The following is a 22,456-nucleotide window of genomic DNA, read 5'->3' on the forward strand; positions in this document are numbered from 1 at the left end:
ATTAGTTGTCTGAAATTCAGAGCACATTTAACCTAAGAAACAGTATTATAATTTGCCACGTGCTTCTTAGACTAGCACAGAAAAGCTGACTTAATCTAAAATGTGGCTAAATTACTATATATTTGAATGAAATGCTAGATCACAGCACTGTAAATTTTAAAAATTTAAAATTTTAAATTAAAATTTAAAAAATACTAAAACTGGAAAGGATAGTTCTTAAACAAGGACATTTGGTGGTGGGAGATGAGAAAGTAAATGAAACTATGTGGCCATTCCAAAGGAGCTCTGGAGGTAGTGCCAAGGGCCAAAGTGGTCAATGATTTGAGTTCTTTATTATACTCAACTTCACATCAAAATGTGTAACTTCTCTTTTCCATGGCACAAGAAGAGCTGTATCACTATTCTTAAACTTCAAAACTACACAAAGATGGAACTAAGAAGAGGAAAACACAAAAGAAGTTTTATTTGTTCTTTTAATATGCATTTCAAGCACATAGATTCGCTCTTCCAAAACTCACTATCTAAAAAGGCAAATATAAGTTCAAACCCAAGATTGCCCTGCTGTGCTGGAAGGGAATTGACCAAGGTTCATGCAGGGCTGGAGTAGGAGCTTAGCATGTGGGCTAGTGGTTCCCGAAGGAGACTGAGGTAAGTGCTGAAAGACTTGATTAGGAAGTAACAGAAGCTGGGAAGTAGTGAACTCTGTGCATGTAAAGGCATGAGTTACCAGCCAGAGAGTTGTGTCAGGGTGCTGTGCATGGTTTAATGTGAAGGAAGAGAAAAGTGAAGAAACAAATGTTTGAACTTCTGGTCTGAAAGTCATGCAAAACTTTTAAATAGGGAGCAAGAAGATAGTTGGAAGAGACAGTGTGGGGATGAGGCATTAAAAGGAAAGGGAATATGTGTGTGTAAGTAGGTATATAAAAAGAGATGGTCATATGTGCTGTGATGTAAGTGTAAAAAGCAAGTAAGCAAGTGAGCAAAGTGAAGAGGACACCACTGTGGAAAACTGCACAGAGTGGAGGGTGTGGTCAGCAACAGATGGCACTGGTGGCCAAACAGTTTGGATCCCAGGCAGCGTAGGGGCATTCTACTCAGTAGAGCTCAGAAAGAGGCCAGTGGGGTCCAGGTGCACCAGGTAGAAGAAAGAGCCTGCAGGTCTGAAAGTGGAGGTTTCCATGTCAAGTATTCCTAATTTAGTTTTACTTTTACTTTAAAGGTGGAACTCATTGGGTTCACTCTGCATGACACCTAAATTGCCAAACCTGCGAAACCTAAGATTTTGGCTAGAATGGCAAGTGTCCCATGGCTAGAAAAAAAGGAAAGAGATCTTTCCACGGTTGGAAACACTTTAGAAGACATGCAACACATGGGTAGATGAGTAGAAAAGGCAGTGCCAGTAATAACCATGTATTGACCTAAAGAGATAATAAATAGATTGTTTCAAATGCCCCTGGGCTTGTGCACAACAGCATCAACATTCATCCCTGGAGTCTGCATTTTAAATGGAAAACTACTGTGAATGGTAGGGCTGAAAGTGGAAAGGCCAAACCTTCCTTTGGTTGTAGCTGCATGGTTCTTTCCCAAGCGCATTTGTGCTTTGGTGGTTTCGCCTCACTTGGCCTTTTACAACTTGGCAGCCCAGGACACAAAAATGAGGAACTCAGCAGATTAAAAAAAAATTATTCCAAATGTTCCTTTAATACTAGTATTTCTTGGACAGAGATTCCTGATGTCCTAATTAATTGTTCTCAGTGTTTCTTTAAAAGCATCCTAATTTAGCATTTGTGAATCTGCCATGGCTTTTGCTCTTAATTTGCACTCACTGGTATTTTCCTTTAATGCAGGAGAGGCACTCTCAATGGCCAGGTGAAATAACAGTTTATCTGGAGACACTTGCTTAAAATTTGCTGAGCTCAGTGACAACTTTGGGTGGTAGCCTTAAGAAATGTCAGCTGGCAGAAGAGTCGTTCTGCTCTGTGATTTCCTGCTTCCCTCCGTGAGATCTGACTTTTAAAAATCCTTTGTTACTTCACAATACATTTTCAAATGCATTTGAAGTAATTAACACCCTGAATTGAATCCTGTTGTCACATTTAATTATCAGATAGCTGTTTTCCTTTGGGTTATTTGACAGTTGCCCAAAATGTTGGTCTTAATCGAAAACCAAGAAGAGACCTTTGACATAGTGAAAGCCACCGAAGTGGCATTTACTAAATATAAATGGTAAGTGTCTAAAGGGAAGGTGAGGAAAGAGCACTAGTTTTCATCTCGAAAGGAAAATTCTTCCAGGATCAAGGGAAAATTATGTCAGCGCTTAGCTGAAGCTCCATTAGTTTCACATGTGACACGATGATTTCAAGATGTGTGTACTCCTATAACACATTACATTTGCATTGAGAAATAAAGAGTATTCTGACTCTCAAGTTCTATCTCCAATTTGTCAGACTTACTATAAATACAATAGTTAGCATTAGTCCATTATCTGGAAAATGGCATGTATAAAGAAAAAAAGTAAATGATGTTGATTTGAAATGAAGGAAGCTCATTTACATGCATTTTAGGAACTCGAAGTGAATCAGCTAAATATAGGCACCTGGGGAAAAAAACAGTTACCCTCTGGGTGGTACCTTGTAATAGGTTAGAAACATGAAACTCATTAATAGTGTTAAAAATTAGGTACCTAATGAATTGTACCCATTATTAGAGATCTTCTGTGGTAACAATTCCTTAAAAACTAGAAATTGCCACACCTCTTTGACATAAGAGAAAAGATACTATTAAAGCCACTGGGAATTATCACCAAGCAGAAGCATATTTCACATGATCAAAAAAACAGAGGCCCAGTTCTAGTACTTACTATGTAAGGACAATGGCCACTGCATCATTCAACACACTCTCCCCAAACAGGAGTGTGTATAGGTCAGGGTCGACGTGCAGTTCATGGAAAATGGCCAGCACAGTCACTAGGAGGAAACACACACAAATATACAGGGTTAGCTGAAGCATAGCCATGTATTTATCCTTGGGTGTGGTCACCTCTGAAAAGAATTCATTAAATGCTCATTTTCTCAAATCAATCCTCTGTACCCACACTAGATCTTTATTAAAAAAAAAAAACACACAACTAATGAGTCATTCCCCCGTTAGAGATTTCTCAGGGCTTCTCACTGCTTAGAGAGAAAGTTTGAGCTCCTTGGTACAAGTCTTCTATAATCTGCACCTTGTTTACCTTCCAGCATCTCCCCCTGTATCCCCTGTCAACCCTTTGCTGCCTGCCTCAAGCCATATTGAACTTGCTACAATCTCCCCAGATCATGTAGTTTTTTAAATTAACTTTGCATTTTGGTTCACTTTACCAAGGCAGAGATTTCTTTCCCATCCATGAGCTACCATTCCCCCCTTCTTTAAACACACACACACACACACACACACACACACACACACACACACCCCTTCTTACTCCAACATAAAACTTTCTTCAATCTTTAAAAACCTCTCAAGTGTTCCCCAGGACCCCGATCCCTCAGCAGACATCTGACTCACTCCTTTTTGATCCCAGCATTTGAATCAAATCACAAAACCTATCAGAGAAAACACTGTGAGCTCCCTGGGGATAGGGCACATCTTTGCAACACAGGGTACTTGGCAAACTCTCAATAAGTGTTTGATGCATGAATGAGTGAATGAATACATTAATGTATGAATGTTGTTTCATGGCCCACTCCTGAGAAGGGAGAGGTGGCCAGCACCTGGCTCATTCTCTCTTGAGATTATACTTATCTATAAAGATGAACCCGATGTTTCTAAGAGCAAGACCTAAGGACTTGTTTCTGGCAGACTGCTGCATGGCTACTATATGCCACATATCATACAGAAGCTCTCAGAGTACATCAGGACAGTAAATAATCACATACTGATTATCTGTGTTCACCAAAACCATTCAGTGTCTTGATACTTTAAACAGTTTTGCAAAGTGTGAACAGCAATCATTAGGAAAATGATCCGCTGAGTTGATTGCCAAAGGGGTAAAGAGGATGGTTGGGAATGCTACTGATGGTAAATTTTTAAGGCAGAGTGGACATTTTCATTTCTGTTCTTTCCTTTCCTATTTCATGGACTGTGAGGTTAGTAACTATGTTGTATAAAAGAATAGTGCTATGGGGAACAAAAGCTGAGTTGGAAGGTTTTGTAAGTAGAGTGAAGAAATTTGGCACTTGTTCTGCTGCAGTAGGGAGCCACGAAAGGAATTTAGTCAGAAGAGTGACAATCTGATTTCAGTTCTGAAAATAAAGCACAGGCAGAAAGGCAGAGGGCAGAATGGACATATGGCTGGAGGCTTTCCGAAATGTTCTAGCAAGAGATGGTTGTACTAGAAGAGTCCTAGATTCAGACTCACAAACTCCTGAACATCCTGCTCCACCCTATACGTCCACCATTCTGGGTTCTGATAGGTCAATGACCACAGTGCTTTGTATTTCACTTATTCATTGATTCTCATCTTCCCTGAATGTCAGTAGCCCTTAGGACAGTGCTACAATATAGTAAGCCTTTAATGAGTGAATAAGTAAAAGGCAATGGCAGAGGGGACACAGCAGAAGAGACTCTATGTCCCAGATATTTGGGATAGAGAATTGGTGAGTCTTGGTGTTTGAGAGGCAGCAGGGAGTGATTCTGGGTTTTAATCCTGGACAATTAGTAGATGAGGTTGCATAAGAGAAATAGTTTGTAGACAGGGGAATCCACTAAGTTTGGTTTTGGACATGCTGACTTAAATAGTCAGGTGGAATTTCAAGTGGCAATTTTTTTTTTAATTTTTTTTTCAACGTTTTTATTTATTTCTGGGACAGAGAGAGACAGAGCATGAACGGGGGAGGGGCAGAGAGAGAGGGAGACACAGAATCGGAAACAGGCTCTAGGCTCCAAGCCATCAGCCCAGAGCCTGACGCGGGGCTCAAACTCTCGGACCGCGAGAGCGTGACCTGGCTGAAGTCGGACGCTTAACCGACTGCGCCACCCAGGTGCCCCTCAAGTGGCAATTTTAATAAGAAATCTGGAAATAAAAGGTTTGAACTCTACAGCGTTGAGGCAGACGAAAGAATTTGGGGTTAATAAACACATAGATGAAACATAAAGCCATGAGAATGACCGAGTCCCTGGGCAAAGTATATAGACAAAGAAGAGAGTTCATAGGAGATTCTTGGGGGACATTTACAGTTAAGAGATGAGTGGAGAAAAAGAAACATAAAAAACACATATGGTATATTTGCCAAACATAACTCTAAGCATGAACAAATCAGCTGGAAACTATCCATCATGAATTTCTGTAAATAGATTTTTATTTACTAAAAGTTATCCTAGAGGAAGGAGTATTGAACTCAACAACCAGCTTTGAGGTAGAAGAGACAAGAGAAATAAAATTTCATGAATTGGCATGACAATTAGCCAGATTCCATTTTACCAGGCATATAGTCAATTTCATTATTCTAGCTGCATAGGTCCTTAATTATGACAGGTAAAAGGCAGAGATGTATTCTCTAGTAGTTGGTAGCTATTCACATTTGCTACAACCCTTAGCCTTTGCAGGTAGTGGTAGTAAGGAGACGTAGCAATTACCTCTGCTAAGAAAAAGTACCTCTTTCTTCTTTTTGGGTAAAGACCCTCATCAAAACAAAGAGGCTTCAGTTAGGGGTTTTAAATATGAACATATTCCTTTTGCTAGGATCTTGTGGAACAAAAGTAAATTTACTCCTAAACTACAAAATTCTATCATGGCAGCTCTGTTGTTGACTTTAGTCACTGTAGTTATTTGTATTTCTAAGCTCTGAAGATGACTTGCAGCTCATCTACACTCCCACAGCATTTCCTAGGCTCGCAAATAGGGACAAAGGTGGGGATTCCACTCCCCACCTCCCCAGTTATAGGGTCTCCTCTGTGCTAACAGGGACTCCTCATCTTTCCAGTGAGAACTTAGGGCATTTGAAGGGAAAGGATTTTAACTGAATATGCAGTTTTGTTCAAAACTGTTCTGACATTCCCACAATTCCTTTTGCACAAAGAACTGAACTCTACTTCATAAGCGATATCCCACACAAAAGAGAAAAGCTATTACTTTGCACATTCCTATCTACCCTGTGAAGAAATGGAATAGCTTTGAAATAAAGCCAGGCAGTGTGTCCTACAAGAGGGAATATTTGCTGGGACCACAAGTGAGTTGAATAGGTGAGTCAGGAAATTAGCAACCCACTCTTGCTGCTAAGCTTGGAGCTCTTAAACAACTCATTTAATTAGCTTGCTGGCAGGGCTCAATCTTACACAGAACGTCCAAGACTCGTATGTACCTTCCCAGGAGACCATCTCTTGCAACAATGGAGGACACACTCACACCAGCTCTGCCCACACCTGGCTGGGTTTGTAAGGACAATCTGGGCTCAAGGCTGGCCAAAAACCAATGCCTATTTAGATGAGCCTTCTCGTGATAGTATGAGGAGAACACACTGGACAGACACCTTGTAGATAGGAAGGGGAGGAGACACAATCCAATTTCTTAAACCTCTGACTTTGGTCATATTTATCTTGGTCACACTTTAGTTCCACTTATATCTTAGTGGCAAGTTCCAGCACCCCTGTTGGGGTTTGGGGCCACCTTCTCCCTACCTGACCTTTTAGCTAGAGGAAAAACCCACTTTGTCTGTCAAGTAAGGGACACAAATAATAGATATCACACAAGTAAGCACATATAACCTCATGTGTAAATAGATCAACACACACACACACACACACACACCCCTATTCCAGGTAAGAGTAGTGGATGATTAAGAAATGTCATTGAATAATTAGAGATATCTGAGAAAATAATTGTAGCAGTCAAACACCAAGGGGTAGCAGGGGGCATGAATGATTAGGAGTGGTGTGGACTGCACTTCTCAGAAGCTGGTGATAAGGGATGGAAAGAGAAAAAAATAGTAGCCTATGGAGTATAAAGCCAAGTGAAGATTTCTCTTAGATTTCTAATTCATAGGCTGTGCAGAATAAGCCAGAGGAAAGAGGCTGAAGACAGAGGAAAAAGAAGGGAAATGGCTGGATCAAGGTCTAGAGAAGGCAGAGAACAATTGAGGGGTTGAAATAAAGTTGTCTTCTCAGGAAAGCAAGATCTTGCTAAGAGCAAGGAGACAAAGGTATAAATTAGAGGCTAAAAGAGGGTTGAAAATGTCTGCTGGTTGGGGGCGGGATGATTCAAGTTTTATGAAAAACTGTTAAGGTCATATATAATTCTCATTCTTCAAGAGAAAAGCTGTAACAGTGAAGTAATATGATATTTAGATTAATTTCTTCATCATACCAAGAGTCTTGTCTCCTACTACAACCTTATTACCTTATTAGATCATCAAAACTAGTATTTTATCATCTCAAATATAATAAACATACCTGGGAATAAAAATACAGATGGTGACTGCCTGACCCCATCAATGCCTCCATGTGCTGACTCTTAAAAGATGTTTTGCTTTTTTGCCTTTTTTTTTTACTTCTAGCATTTTTTTTTTTTATTTTTGGGACAGAGAGAGACAGAGCATGAACGGGGGAGGGGCAGAGAGAGAGGGAGACACAGAATCGGAAACAGGCTCCAGGCTCCGAGCCATCAACCCAGAGCCCAACGCAGGGCTTGAACTCACGGACCGCAAGATCGTGACCTGGCTGAAGTCGGACGCTTAACCAACTGCGCCACCCAGGCACCCCTACTTCTAGCATTTTAACTGACCACTTTTCTAATGCTCTTGCTCTTTCAGTCACTTCAAAGTCTTCAGGGTAATTTAGTGACAGTCCTTTCCCTAGGATCTCCATTAGTAGCTTTCTGACCCATATTTTTTTGTTGTTTTACAAGGAATTTAAATTTCAAATTATATTTTAATGTGGCAGCTCTCAACGACCTGGCACAAGATCTGCCTGGGTCTATGGGCAATTCCACACAATAGTTCCTACCCCTGTTGTTCTAAGTCATCACTCAGCCTTGTCAAAATGCTGGCTTTCCCTGGAGAGTGATCTCTCTGGTTGTCTGTGCAAATCAGTATGTATGACACTTGTCCCCGACACATGGAGAATCAAATATCTCAGGCTTGTGCAGCTGAATTGCGTCAGGCCTGACAGGTGGAGAACCCTGGAATTCTCATAAACAAGGTAGCATTTTTCCTTTCTAAAAGTGAGTATTGTGAAAATGCGTTTTCTTTTTCTCAGAGGGATGATGGAGGAGGAAATTTTCCTGTAACTTTCCCCACTTTTCTGAAATACTGTACATAGTGAGATTACAAGGAGAAGCTTCCAGAAAAATTGATGTATGAAATACTGGAACTCTTTGAGTCTAATCCTTCTCAGTGGAGAATCAGCAGCAGAATCAGTACACAGATTGGTTTTGCCAGTCAAGCTCTGCTAATCATAACCCAGAAATACAACTAGAAAACCTCACCCTTCTGAAATAGGACAGAGAAGTGATACTAGATCTAGAAAGTTAATCACTAGAAGTTACTTCATTGAAGTAATTCTAAATTAGAAGTTATATAAAACACCATGAATGATTTAGCCTTAAAACGTTGTAATCTTATTTTGGCCATCAGTATGATATATCATTTTGGTACAGAGTTAGTAGTGGAGAAAATACTATATGCAACCACACTATTATAGTCTTCTTCATCAGGGATCCTTAGGAGAAATAAGCTCTATTGCCTGAAGGCAATGTCTTCAAAGTATCATCTAGGGACTCCTGGAGCTTCCTGAGACCTACACAGGAAGATCCCCAAGGTCAAAACCATTTTCAGAATAATATGAAAATGTCACTTGCATTTTTCATTCTTAGTCTTTCATCTGTGTACAGTGGAATTTTCCAGGGGCTAGATGATGTGGGATAGTGCAAGTGAATGCAGAGGCAGATGTGAGAATCCAGCTGTCTTCTATTACAACACATATTTAAAAATATAAAACAATGTTACTCTTCTCATTAAATTGTTTTTGTTTTGGAAATTTATTTTTCATAAAAATATGTTATTTAAGATGTAAATAGTTTATTATTATAATTTTAAATTAACAAAATATGTTTAAAATTTTTTACATTCTAATATGGTACATATTGATAGATATAATACACATAAACTCCTTGAGGTCTTCCCTAATTTTGAAGAGTTATATAGGGGTTGTGACAACAAAAAGCTTGAGAAGCACTGTCTTAAGCCATTTGTTTATTTAATGGACTAGCTTATATTCTATGCATTAAGGGTGATACTAGCTAAGCATCACCTTGTAAAGAAATGAAAAAAAAGTCCGCAAATCATTTTCTATAGAGCTTAATTCTCTTCTTGGATTCCTGTTGAGCAAGGCTCCCTAGATCTTAGTATCTTTTGTCATGCAATAATGAGCTAATTCTTTCAGCATATATGAAGAGGATTTCTAATAACTTTTTTGCAGGGGAAGGGCAGAGGGAGAGAGAAAGAGACTCCTAAGCAGGCTCCATGCTCAGCACGGAGCCAGAGGTAGGACTTAATCTCAAGACCCTGAGATCATGACCTGAGCCAAAATCAAGAGTCGGATGCTTACCTTACTGAGCCACCCAGGCATCCCTCCAATAACTCTTAAATGAGGAAAATTATTCTTTTCACATTAACTCCACTAGCACACTTCTGGAATCACATTTCTGTCATTATTATTTGTATTTGTTTAAGTGCTTTTTTTGGAATGTATGTGCTTTGTGGACAGAGATTGTTTCTTCAATATGTAGATGCATAATAAAAGCACTGATAATCACACATCTTTTCCTGGACTTCAAACATGGCTGAATGGTGTTCCAGCATAATCTACTTCCTCTTGTGCTTAAAAGCCAAAAATATGGTCCTTAGAAGTCACTAAGAGTATAAGAGGGTAATCTGAAGATCATGAGGTTTGACATTAAGGAGAGAAAAATAAATAAGACACATAAAAATTGAAAAGACAGAAACATGAGAATAAATCTGGGGTTGGGGGTGGTGTTTTTTAGATCCTGTATTTGGGAATTTATGGGCTGAAATATGCTGGCACTTTAGCTAGTACTTTAAAATTTTTCCCAAAGGTACCTAAAATGGGAATATTCTATATTTAACATTAGCACAGAACATAAACATTTAACAAAGACCCAATTTTCTCACCAATGGTGTTTAATGAGCCATGGTGCAGTTTAATGGGGAATCTTTGCAGTATGCCCAATATCTGAGTGAGGACGACTCATCCTGTTGTACAAGGATTCTCCAATCAGAATTATTACTTAAGCATTTTGCCATTTTAAAAATGAGCATGGTAGGCAAGGTTTTACCTACAAATCATGAAATAAATTCAGAGAAAAGCTCAGTGGAGCCATAAAGCAGCCAAAATTTGGATGGGTCCCAAGAAATCAACACTTGGAGGTAAAGATATCATTGTGGCCCATTAAATGCAACTATTGTAAGGAAAGAGGTAATTGTGTTAGTCATGATCACAGTACACATAAAATAAGTGAGCCTCACAAACAAATGTTTCTCTTGATACAAAAAGTTATAAAAACAAATAGTGTCTTATATTATGTCTCAACCTGTGGCTCAAGACCCTAAGGACAGCAGAGGAAGGTTTTAAAATGACAGATGAATATTCCTGTTTTCTAAGAAGATTAGCAAAACTGTTAAGAGTGAACAAAAGTAATATTGAGAAGAGTCAACACTCAATGTGTGACAGAAAGGGAAAAAAAGATATGAAGAGAGAAATCATATCATGAATCCACTCATTCCTGTCATCACTTTGTGTGGTAGGCTGAATAATGCCCCCCAAAGATGTCTATACACTAATGTCTGGAAGCTGTGCATTGATTACTTTATATGGCAAAAGGGTCTGTGCAGGTATAATTAAGGTTACCTTAAAACAGGTAGATTACATTGGATTATATGGTTGGATCCAAACTAGTCACATAAGACCTTAAATGCAGAGAAACTTCTTTGCCTGGAGTCAGAGAGATGCGGCCTAAGAGAAGGCAGAAAGGAGACTCAAAAAAAACAAAAACAAAAACAAAAACAAAAACAAAAACCCAAGGATATCAGGAAGATTTCACATGTGAGAAAGATAGCATACACCATTGCTGACTCTGAGGTGGAGGAGATCACCTGAAAGGGCCAAAGAGAGATCTAGCAGGCAAGGGTGTCCCCAGTTTTCAGTCAGCAAGGGAACAGGGACTCCAGTCCCACAACTGCAAGGAACAGATTCTGCTAACCACCTGAATGAGCCTCGAAGTGGATTCTTCTCACAGCTTTCCTGTAAGAGCCCAGCCAATCAACACTTTGATTTTGGCCTTGTGAGACCCAGAGTAGAGAACCCAGTTGAGTCAACCTGGACTACTGACCTATATAAGTGTAAGATAATAAATTTGCATTGTCCTAAGCTGTTTGTGGTAATTTGTTATGGCATCCTAGCAAACCAGTACACTCTGACCCCCTCTCACAAGAGGAAGTACAAAATGATGGGCAGGTTAAGCACCCAGGCATTTGACTTTTTATACATGAATTACTGAATAAGGATATGGCTGGAACGACCTCTCATAAGCACAGTCCTTCCTGCCCCAAGCCCACCACTGGTAGAAAAGAAGTCACTTAGACACATCTATGTTTTAGATCATGCTTAGCAAAGAAAAACCCAGACCAATGATAAGGTTGTGGGTTTGTAGATGTGTGCCTATGGGGCCCTTTGTGCTGCTTAATTATCCATGTGTGTCACCCTCAGGATGATCATCACACACAACATATCACTCATTTACTCAGAATGTATTCTTTTATAGTTCATCAAATCATTTTATTTTCCAGTGTATATCCTGTCTGGAATATACTGTCACGCAAAGTCAGTATGAGGAATTGGTGCTGAGGTGGGAATAACAAAGTCTAAACCAGGATGGAAGGTCAGCACAACTGGGCAAACCAAACCTGAGGAGAGCAAGCCAAAAGTTAGAAAGCATCTCTCATGATAAAAGCAAGCAATGGCCATTTTAATTTTTCTTCTTTGAACTTTGTTTTATAAATTTTATAAATTTACTATAATATGCTACTTTTAGATCAGAAAGGACAAAAGTCATTTTAAAAACTGACAAAACTTAATGAGGAGATAAAACATGGAACTCGGGAGTCTCTTCCCACATCCCAGGATACCATACATGAGGACCCCTCCCCTCCCCACTCCTTCTCAGGACTTCCTCCCTGGGCTTCCAAACTGCCAAGCCCTCTGTGTATCATGGCACTGTAGATTACTGTCTCTCCAAGTGCTCTCTTTCTTTATACTGGGGAGACTAGCCTCTCTTAGCTTCCCTTCAGCTCATCCAGCCTCTCTTTCTCTCCTTTGTGAACCTGTTCCTTTAATACAAATGCTCCCCAGGAATACCTCCTCCGTTCCCTTCTCACTTTACCAACTCATCCTGGGAAATCTCATCCACACCCAGTCATCTTAACTTCCAGCCCATCCCCTTCTCTGTCAACTACAGACTCCAATATCTAACCACTGCCAAGACAACTCCACCTGGAGTCCTTCTACTGGAATAAAAACTTAGTAAGTACCAACTGTGTGTCTGACCCTGGGTGTGGGTGTTCCCCACCCCCAAGCCAGCCCCAGTCAATCTGCTGCTCTTGCTCCTGAATGACTCAGAAATGGCATCATCACCAAGAAGCTGTTTGTTTGTGTTAAAAAAATGTTGTGAGTTATCTTGTTTGAAATGGGAAGATCTCTGGACTTTAGAGGATATGATATCAAGAAGCAAGCCACACTTTGCAGTTCAGTAGTTTACAAGGTCAATCAAGGAAAGAAAAAGAAAACAGTTCCAGAGGTGCTATACTACACCAGATACTGCAGCATGAACTAGCTTTGTCATATCTGAAAATTTAGCCCTCTATGGTAATCCTTCCTGGACTGGAAAATAATATAAGAATGCAGAAGTTCAACTGTAGATAAATGCATTTTCTTATGTGAAAGCAGCACTTAAAACAAATAACCTCCTGAGAAATAGCTTACAAGCATTTTAACTTCTCTTTGAATTGGTCCTCTTGGATAAAAAGTTCATCACCACTGGTTATCGATTGTTCATCTACATATTCACCAATGCCTTTTATAGTTTCTGGAGTGCAGTAGACAATTAATTCTGTTGATTAAATGAGTGAATGAATGAATGACTCTTGAAGGTCATGCACCGTGTAGCTAACTCCTTGAGCAGACCAGCCCCAGCCTCTCTTGTATTTTCCCACTGTGATCAGTCACTTCATTGCCCACTCTCTGACCTGGCAGCACTTGTTACAAAAAGCTGTCTCCATTTCAGTTCAAAATAATAAATTGAACAACACAATGCTTTTTATCTGTAGTATCCAGGTAAAAGGTCAGCCTCTGTCCTTTCTTGGCTGTGTTCTAGGAGGGAAGTTGCTTTGCAAGGAATTCTAAAGCAAGGGGCCTCTGACAGGCAACGCAGGGCAAGAGGACCCAATCCCAGTTTGCTACTAGTGGGTGCTCTCCTGGCTCCTCTAGGCAACTCATTTTTAAGGAGGCACTCACTTTCAGGGTTGTGTAGGTGTGGGCTCTGCACTTACAGCAGCCTGAGAGTAAGTGCCATCTTCAACTTGACTCCTCAATTGCCTTACTGCTCCATGGTTTTGACCTTAGGCAGCCAAGCTGAGCCCTAGAGGGAGCCAAACAGCCTCTTATCCAAGGAAATACTCTTAAGAAATTTCCATCCAATTTGCCACAATGTGCAATATCTTCGTTCGCACCTAAATGGAATGTGTGGGCTGGATGCTGACTTCCAAAACTTCTGTCCTGCAGGTCTGCCTTTGAGTATCGCTGAGAATGAACTGCTTTCATTTAAACAGAGCCATTCTGTTCCCCAAAGCAGTGAGCCAGAGAGGTCTGTCAGCCACAGCTGTTTCCCAGCTGTCCACAGAGCTGTTGAATTGCTTCAAACGGTTTTTCAGTGTGTTCTTGGAATCCCATCCTCAGAACACCTGGAGTCTTGCTTTATCTGCTTTCAATATCCTGAAGCATTTATATAGTTGGTTGTCATCTATTATCTTCTCCAGTTATGTTCTGTGGAGCTGATTTTCCATACCTGGGTTTCTAATATCTGAAGAGAGACCTTTGTGCCAAGACCTTGCTATTTACAACTCTGTCCCAATATAGAGATAATGATTGGGAACTTGGCTCCAAACTAAAACCAACCTGCAATCAGATACTAGCTGTGATGCAAATAAACTTGGTGATCTTGAGCCAGTTACTTAACCTCACTAAGCTTTCAGTAACCTTTGTCAGTACAGTGGAGATAAAAATATTCCCTCCCTTGTAAGTGTTTTGGATAACAGTTATATGGGATAATTCATGTTAAATATCTGGTATATTGTAGCTCAGTTAAGGATGGGTATGATTACTGTTATTATTCATGTCATCAAAACCATCAGAGGGGGTTTGTCCATTATAAAATGGAATGATACCTTCTACCTATGTGTTTCTCCTTTGACACTCAAAAATTACTTCAAGGGAAAAAAATGATATTGTCAAGCAGAGAAGCAATGGAAACTCTTCTCTACTTCCCTCTCTCACAAATTACCCCTCAAATTTCTGCACTTGGAAAGAGTACCTAATTCTTGTTCAGTGGGCATTTACTTTCTCTCTCAGAGCCTCAGGTACTGTCTAAAAATGCAGTTGAGCGAGGTTGTCTTTAAGGTCCTTCCAGAGCTAAAATTCTGTGGCTCTCAGACTCAAACTCCAAGCCAAAGTCTCCACATGTAGAGTGTACATGTTTTCCTAATTATGCTGATGGAGCCTGGGTGCAGCATTGAAATCAGGAATTAAGCAGCAACTATATAATAGTGTCCTGGACAAATGACTGTAAATTTGATTCTTGTCTGCATGAGTGAGGAGAGAGTTATAATAGCAAGTGCATATGCCCTCCTTGCCTTGACCCTGACCCCCAGGATTATCAGCTCAGGACACCCCCAAAGGTGTCTGAGCCAAGGGAGATCTTACTAAGTTTGAGCAGGTCATGTTGTCTGTGGCCCTATATGGGAATGAAAAACCTCTATCCATAGGGCCATCTCTTATAGGAGAGAAACAAGGTTCATGTTTCTTTCAAATGACATGTTATCTTCCTTAATCAGGCAAAATATTGGGTTGAGGTGAGGGAAGCTTTAAGCCTTCCCAGATCCCCTCCCCACAGGAGTGGTACAGGGGTCCATATCCCCTTCTTCTGTGCTTACAAAGCTGCCTGGACTACCAACTTGTTGGTACCAAACTTGTATCTACATCCCCCTTTAGAGAGGAGCTTCTTGAGGGCAGGAGCTGTGTCTGGTTTATTACCCCTTCCCTCAACCACTTCTACAGTGCCTACTACATAGCAGGTGCTGCATAAATGTTTGCTAAGTGAAATTAATCATAAAAGGAGAACTTGACTGTCGGGTTTCATTTTGTGCTAAGCCTAATTGGCACATCACTGTTCTATTTTGAGAAGTAGCAGTGGTATAGAACAAAGAATATTGGACATGCTTTGTCTCTCATCTCTGGCACTTATGAGCCTTGTAAATTTAAATAAACCACTTATGCATTTAGAACCTCAGTTTATTAGAATGGAGATAATTAACTGTGGTGATGATCAAATTAGATGATATATGTGTACACACTCAGTTAATGGTTGTTATCACTAGATGACATACTCCGAAGCAAAAAATTCAGATGGAGCTTTTCATTTGCTGCCAATTGGTAGCTTTGGGTTGCTTCTAAATATTGACTCAAGTGCACCATTGCTTTGATGGGCAGAATAAAGATATTACTGATTTTAGAACTAGCTGAAAATTAGCTAAAGTCAATAAAATATTTTGATCACATGGCTGTTAGTAACTTACAAAAACATAGTCTACTTATCTAAGGAAATAGAAGTTCTGGTTTTTGTATCAATCTTTCTTCACTTACTGTAAAATCTTGAGAAAATTTTAAAAAATCCTCTGCACCCAATTATTTCACTTAAATGCACGCATCTTCCCTACCCAGGAAAACTATGTGAGAATAACTGAAGTGCTGGGTATGAAGCTATTTGAGTTCTTTGAAAAAGATACACAATATAAATCTAAGCTGTTATTTTTATTTCTGAGTAAATTTGTTCAAGAATAGAATCTGAGTTTATATGATGGTGTTTTATAGACCTGGGTTTATGTAGAGGCTTTTAAACTGATACTATCCCAGTGTGTTTAATATGGAATTGGATAGACACAGAAAATGCAGTAGAGTACTGTTAAATGACACCGTATGCAGGTTTGAAACACAATGCATAGTGAAAATGGCTGGTCTCTCTGCATTCTCCAGAAGCCTGCTGCCTTCCGTGGGAAGTACACTGGTTTAATATCCTCTGACTTCCTCAGAGGTGTAATTTTTTCCCCCTGGAATTCAATGAGAGCATAAGAAAGGGCCCTGAATACTCCCTCACTGTTTGCCTTCTCCCACAGCAATAACAATACAATACTTCTCTACCAAATATTAGATACTAAAAGTAGAGTCACCCAAGTTTCTCCCCAAAGAATTGGGCAAATGGTTCAAGGACATGAACCTTAAACTGTATGTGAGTGTTTTTTTTTTTCAGATTGTAGGCATAAAACCATCTCAGTCTCCTCGATGCTGCTTAGAAGATATTAAATGAATGTCGTCTCTGTTCTCTAAGCCAGCCTGGAAGTGAAGGAACTACTTTGTACATTTCATCTTATTTTTGACTACAAGTAGAAAGTTATTCAGCTTTCTCTTGAATTCCTGTGTAGAATATTGATAACACCAGTGATGAGAAACCACAAACTTACTGTAGTCTAAAACTCTGAAATGCATAGGCAGAGTGGGCCAGAGGTGAAAAAAGAACAATATATACGACTTTAAAAAGAAGACATGATCCAAACAAAAGAAATAAATGAAGACCGCAATTAAATATTGAAAAACAACAGTGAAAGGAGAGTGTCGACTAAAGGGACTGAAGGAAAATAAAGCTAAAAAATAAAAACTCTTCTGATTATGGCAGTTGGTAATCACTTCTCCTACGTTAAGAAAATGAACCCAAAAATCTAACCAGAAAATTCAATGATGAATGAAAAAAAAATCAGACAGCCCCATTAAGTCACCCTTACTGGAAAGGCATTTCTCCAAAAATAACAGTTCTACTTTTAATTATAGGTTCTTGGGTTTGTTAATCAGCCATCTTCCTCAAGGCTAAGCTCGGTGCAAATAACAGACAAGGATTCAGCAAAATGCCCTGTTTAATTAAAAAGAATTTAATTAAAAATATTTTTAAACACATGACCAATCACCATTATTTATGCAGATGTTCCTTCATGGTTCTTTGGAAAGGCTTTTTCTTTTCTTTTTCTTTCTTTCTTTTTTTTTTAAATATGCTGTTCTTCTGCAAGAACTGCTGTGAAATGAGAAGCACTATGACTGGTAGTTAATACCTATTTTTATCAAAACAGCAGTGCAGCTCACACATCGCCGGTGCAGCCGTAACCATAGTAACCCCAAGTAGAAAGGGTCTTCAGATTATCAACACGATCAAAGGTAAGATAGTTCATGTGCCTCTGGAATAGTTACACTGCGGCAAACTTTAAAGGATAAAGATGGATTTCCTCCTCCCCCAACCCCATACCCTAAATGTTGAATGAAAATAGTGACTTGCAAGTACAGTGTATAAAAACGTCTCTCATTTTAGAAGACTCTTATTTCCTCAAAGTGTTAATAGAAAAGATGAAAACTCAGTGCTATGCATTTGTCCCGTGCTTCTTCCTGATTATGCCAAGGAGACAATAATAGTCATTTTGTCGAGTTGGGAGAATTTGCTAGAGGGAAGACCTCACCCTCGACTGCCCTGAAGGATGAGAAGCCATATTTTGTGTCCATGTGTTTGGAGGATGGCTATGGTCAGTGGTGACTGTAGGGCACATGGGATAAGCTATATACGGTGATGCAGGGTGTGGACTGGCAGTCCACTTATGAGGAAAAGGAGCTTTTCATTGGAGAAACAGTGGAACCGGTTTTAAAAAGCAGTGTAATACCAACCCAAAAACAGACCTGAATGTGGCTTTATAGTTTGTGGTTGGGACAGGATGGAGTGGGGACATAGCAGGGAATAAAAAGCTAGAGTACCCATGATCAGTTATTTTATCAGAGGAACTATGATTTATATAATTCAAATAAAGACTAGCTAGTAGGCAAGTTAGTATACAAGCCTTTATACAACATTTTGTAATGCCTTATATGACCACAGGAGCAGCATCTGGAAATACAGGGAAATTACTTGGAATTTTAACTACCCAAATGTATAGCAGATATTACAAAAAGTAGAGAATCCACATGAAGATAAATATAATTCAATTATTTTTCTTCTTTAAACCTCTTTATATTGGAGATAGACTATGAAAGTGGGTGAACAAGTAATGAAATATAAGAAAATAATTATTTCATCATGGCTACTTAAGAAAAGAATGGTTATCGGGCAATTTTATGTTCAATTGTAAACAAATAAGAATGCTGTGATAGTATTATCTAAAAAGCCAATAAAGTGCCTTAGAAGAACTCACTGCTAATAAACATTTATTTAATAAGTTAGCAATTTGCAAATAATTTTCCATAAAGCATTTCATTTGATCTTATAGTAATTCTGTGAAGAAACTGGAGGTACTTTCTGTTTTGTTTTGCTTTTATAGTATTTATTTTAAGCATGGGAAGTGAGGTTCAGAGAAGTTAAAGCACTAAAACATAGTGCTCCATTCACCCATGACACTAATCTTGCCTTAATGAACAGACACTTTCAATATCCAGGATAATTCAGCCACTAGAAGACCCTATTCTTACTTCATTTTTAGGTAACTCTCCTACCCCATCACATGTCTATTTTATTTTTAGTGGCAGTTCGTTTCTCTTGGGATTGAAAGTTTATGATCCATCCCTAACTGTGATCATTTTATGCAGATAATTTTCTAGGAGCTCTCTTAGATCTTTAACCCACAGACAAAGGAGCTGGCACCATATTCCTCAGTGCCCTAGCTCACACCTCCCCTTGGGACCAATTTGCACCAGAATTACAGCGACACCTACCTGTGATTTTAGGTAGCACATACTGGGAATGTTGGGTAATGAACACTGCCAGGAGACAGCTTGGCTGGTGGCATCTCAGAAGGGAGGTCACTAATCTGAGAGGTGGATGTCTCAGAGATCAGTACTCAGCCCACTTCACTCTATAACTCACCAGTTTACTCAGAAATACAAATATTTCACTCATCAATTCCTATATTCATTAGGTCTCTGGACTGGCATCATTAGCAACAACTGGACACTTAGAATTGCAGTTTTTGAACCCACCTCAGACCTACTGAATAAGAGTATCTGGAGACAGAGCCCAGTAATCTGCATATTAACAAATTCTCCAAGTGAGTTTTAAGTACACTCAAGTTGGAGAACCACTAAGTAGAGCAAGAATTATCTCAGCAATTATCTAAGTCCTCTTGGAATTTATGAGGAAATTAAACCTAAAAAGGTAAAGTGGCCACCTGATTTTCTCTGTGAGTCAGTAGCAGGCACTAAACTAGACCTCAGATCTCCCAACTCCCAGTAATAAAAATAGCATGGTGCTATGACACTTGTCAAGTAGAGGCTGGTTGGGCTCAACATTAGCAAAGCAGAGACTTTGACTCTGGATCTATATTCCTCTTGGCTTCTAATTTCAATAAATGAATTATCATCCATGCATTTAATTTAAGTTCCAGACAGGATAATGCCAGAGTGAATTTTCTAAATTCAATTAACAAGAGCCAGTAGTCTCCTTATGAAAGCCAACATCCAGTACTCAGGGCTTCATCAAGCACTTGGGATTCTTAGCACACGTTAGCTGCCAGAGCAAGTCAAGATGTGTGACATACATGTAATACACAAAGTCACTGAATTTTTTTTTTTTTACTTCATGGCATGTGCAGTAATACCATATTGAGTTGGAAGATTTTCCCTTAAGATCTCCTCATCACATTTCACAGTAATTTACTAACATGATATAAAAAATGATTGGTTAATTTTCTCACTTCTATGAAATTTTGAAGAGTTCTTTTTTACATACATAGATCTGCTTCAACATAAATGCATAAATGTGATCACATTGTACATATGCTGTTTATTTGTTTACTTTGTTTTAATTATCTTTTTTTCTTTTTAACACATCTCCCCTTTTCCCATCTCTTCCTTGCCTAAACGTGTATCTTTCCTCCTCCTAAATAACCCTATTTATACTCTAATATATGTCCACCAAATATCTTTATATTAAAATTATCTTTGTAATAATCACATACACACATTTGTAACAGATGTTAAATCAGAAGTTTAAGGAACAAAGAAAAAAATAACATGTCCTGCAGTGAGATGCACAATTTTAAAATATATATCCAAAAAAATGAGAAAATCTCTCCCTCTAGGCTCTAACCTAGAGGTGAAGATTTGTGAGGAGAGTTGTTTTCCTGCATGTGAGCTGTGAATATCACACAGGGGTGTTTGACCCTCATCTCAAGCCTAGGGGAAGGGACTTTGGCGAGGCCATCAGACAGCTTACGATGTGACTAGAGTTTGGGGACCCGGTGAAACGCTCTATGATTCTCAAATAAGAAATCTAATGGGCTATGGCTATCCAGCTGCTCTGATGGTAGCTAATTATCAATCAAATAAAACATTTCCTTACCACATCTGTGGCTCTACCTTGTAGAAACTGCATCCAGTAAAGGGTAGATGTGACATATGGGAAAGAATAAAGAACCCAGCCACACCTGTTCTCCAAAAGGTAGGCAACCTACCTTCAACAGGCTAGGGCAGATAGCGTGAAGTCTTAAATTAAGTTGAAAACTTGGGATATTACACAGGATTGGACATGTTCACTGCTGAATTGAGACTCCAATTGCAACTTAAATAGGTTTTTATCCAGCGGGTGGAAAAAAAAATTTAACCTCACTGAATACTTTTAAAGGAGTGTGGGAGACACTGGAATAGAATAGAGCCCAGAAATAAACCCATGATTATATGATCAATTAATCTATGACAAAGGTGATGGGGATATGCAATGGGGAAAATACAGTCTCTTCAACAAACAGTGCTGGGAAAACTGCACAGCAACATGCAAAACAAGGAAATGGGACCACCTTCTTACATGATACACAAAAGTAAAGGATTTCTTTTAGGATTAAGGACCTAAACATGAGACCTGAAACCATAAAACTCCTAGAAGAAAACACAGGCAGCAATTTCTCTGACATCATCCATAGAAACATTTTTCTAGACATATCTCCTTGGGCAAGGGCAACAAAAGCAAAATTAAAGTATTGGGACTACATCAAAATAAAAAGCTTCTTCACAACAAAGGAAAAAAAATCAATAAAACAAAAAGACAATCTACTGAATGGGAGAAGATACTTGCAAATGACATATCCAATAAGGGGCTGGCATCCCAAATATTTAAAGAACTTACACAACTCAACACAAAGACCACCAATAACTCTATTAAAAATGCGCAGAAGACATGAACAGACATTTCCCAAAGAAGACATACAGATGACCAATAAACACAGGAAAAGATGCTCAGTATCATTCATCATCAGAGAAATGCAAATCAAAACCGCAATGAGATATCACCTTATATCTGCCAGAATGGCTGAATCAAAAACACAAGAAACAAGTGTTGGTGAGGATGTGGAGAAAAATGAACCCTTGTGCACTGTGGGTAGGAAGGCAAATTGGTACATCCACTGTGGAAAACAGTATGGAAGTTCCTCAAAAAATTAAATGATCCAGTAACTCCACTATTGGGTATTTACCCAAAGAATACAAAAACACCGACTTGAAGATATATTCACCCCTATGCTTGTTGCAGCATTACTTACAATAGCCAAATTACAGAAACAATCCAAGTGTCCATTGATAGATGAAGGAAGAACCCAAAGGTCCATCAATAGATGAATGGGTAGATACACAGTGGAATATTACTTAGCCATAAAAAATAATGAGATTTTTGCCATTTGCAACAACATGGATGGATCTACAGGCAATAATGCTGAATAAAATACATCAGTCAGAGAAAGAAAAATATCATATGATTTCACTCATGTGGAATTTAAGAAACAAAACAAAGAAAAATGAGACAAACCAAAACCAAACAACAAACAAACAAACAAACAAACAAAAAACCACCAGATTCTTAACTATAGAGAAAAACTGATGGTTACCACAGGGGAGGTGGATAGAGAGATGGGTGAAATAAGTGGAGGGGATTAAGTGTACACTTACTGTGATGAGCCTTAAGTAATGTATGGAATTGATGAATCACTATATCGTACACCTGAAACTAATATATCAGTGTATGTTAGTTTTACTGGGAAATTTTTAAAAATTTTTAAAAATTAAA

General features: G+C 39.0%; 1 protein-coding gene across 7 annotated transcripts in view; it reads right to left on the minus strand.

The window, feature by feature from the left end:
* Positions 1-22,456, minus strand: part of SLC9A9 (solute carrier family 9 member A9) — a 687,543-nt gene that overhangs the window by 359,536 nt on the left and 305,551 nt on the right. For all 7 annotated transcript variants that reach the window (XR_007155680.1, XM_047875494.1, XM_047875495.1 and 4 more), the window contains one exon: positions 2,861-2,966. Coding sequence is in view for 6 of the 7 variants with exons in the window: in XM_047875494.1 (XP_047731450.1) it covers positions 2,861-2,966 (106 nt within the window). In the remaining variant the exon portion in view is untranslated. The remainder of the gene's footprint in view (positions 1-2,860; positions 2,967-22,456) is intronic.

This window comes from Prionailurus viverrinus, chromosome C2 (genome assembly GCF_022837055.1).
Source record: "Prionailurus viverrinus isolate Anna chromosome C2, UM_Priviv_1.0, whole genome shotgun sequence".
NCBI classification, from domain to species: domain Eukaryota; kingdom Metazoa; phylum Chordata; class Mammalia; order Carnivora; family Felidae; genus Prionailurus; species Prionailurus viverrinus.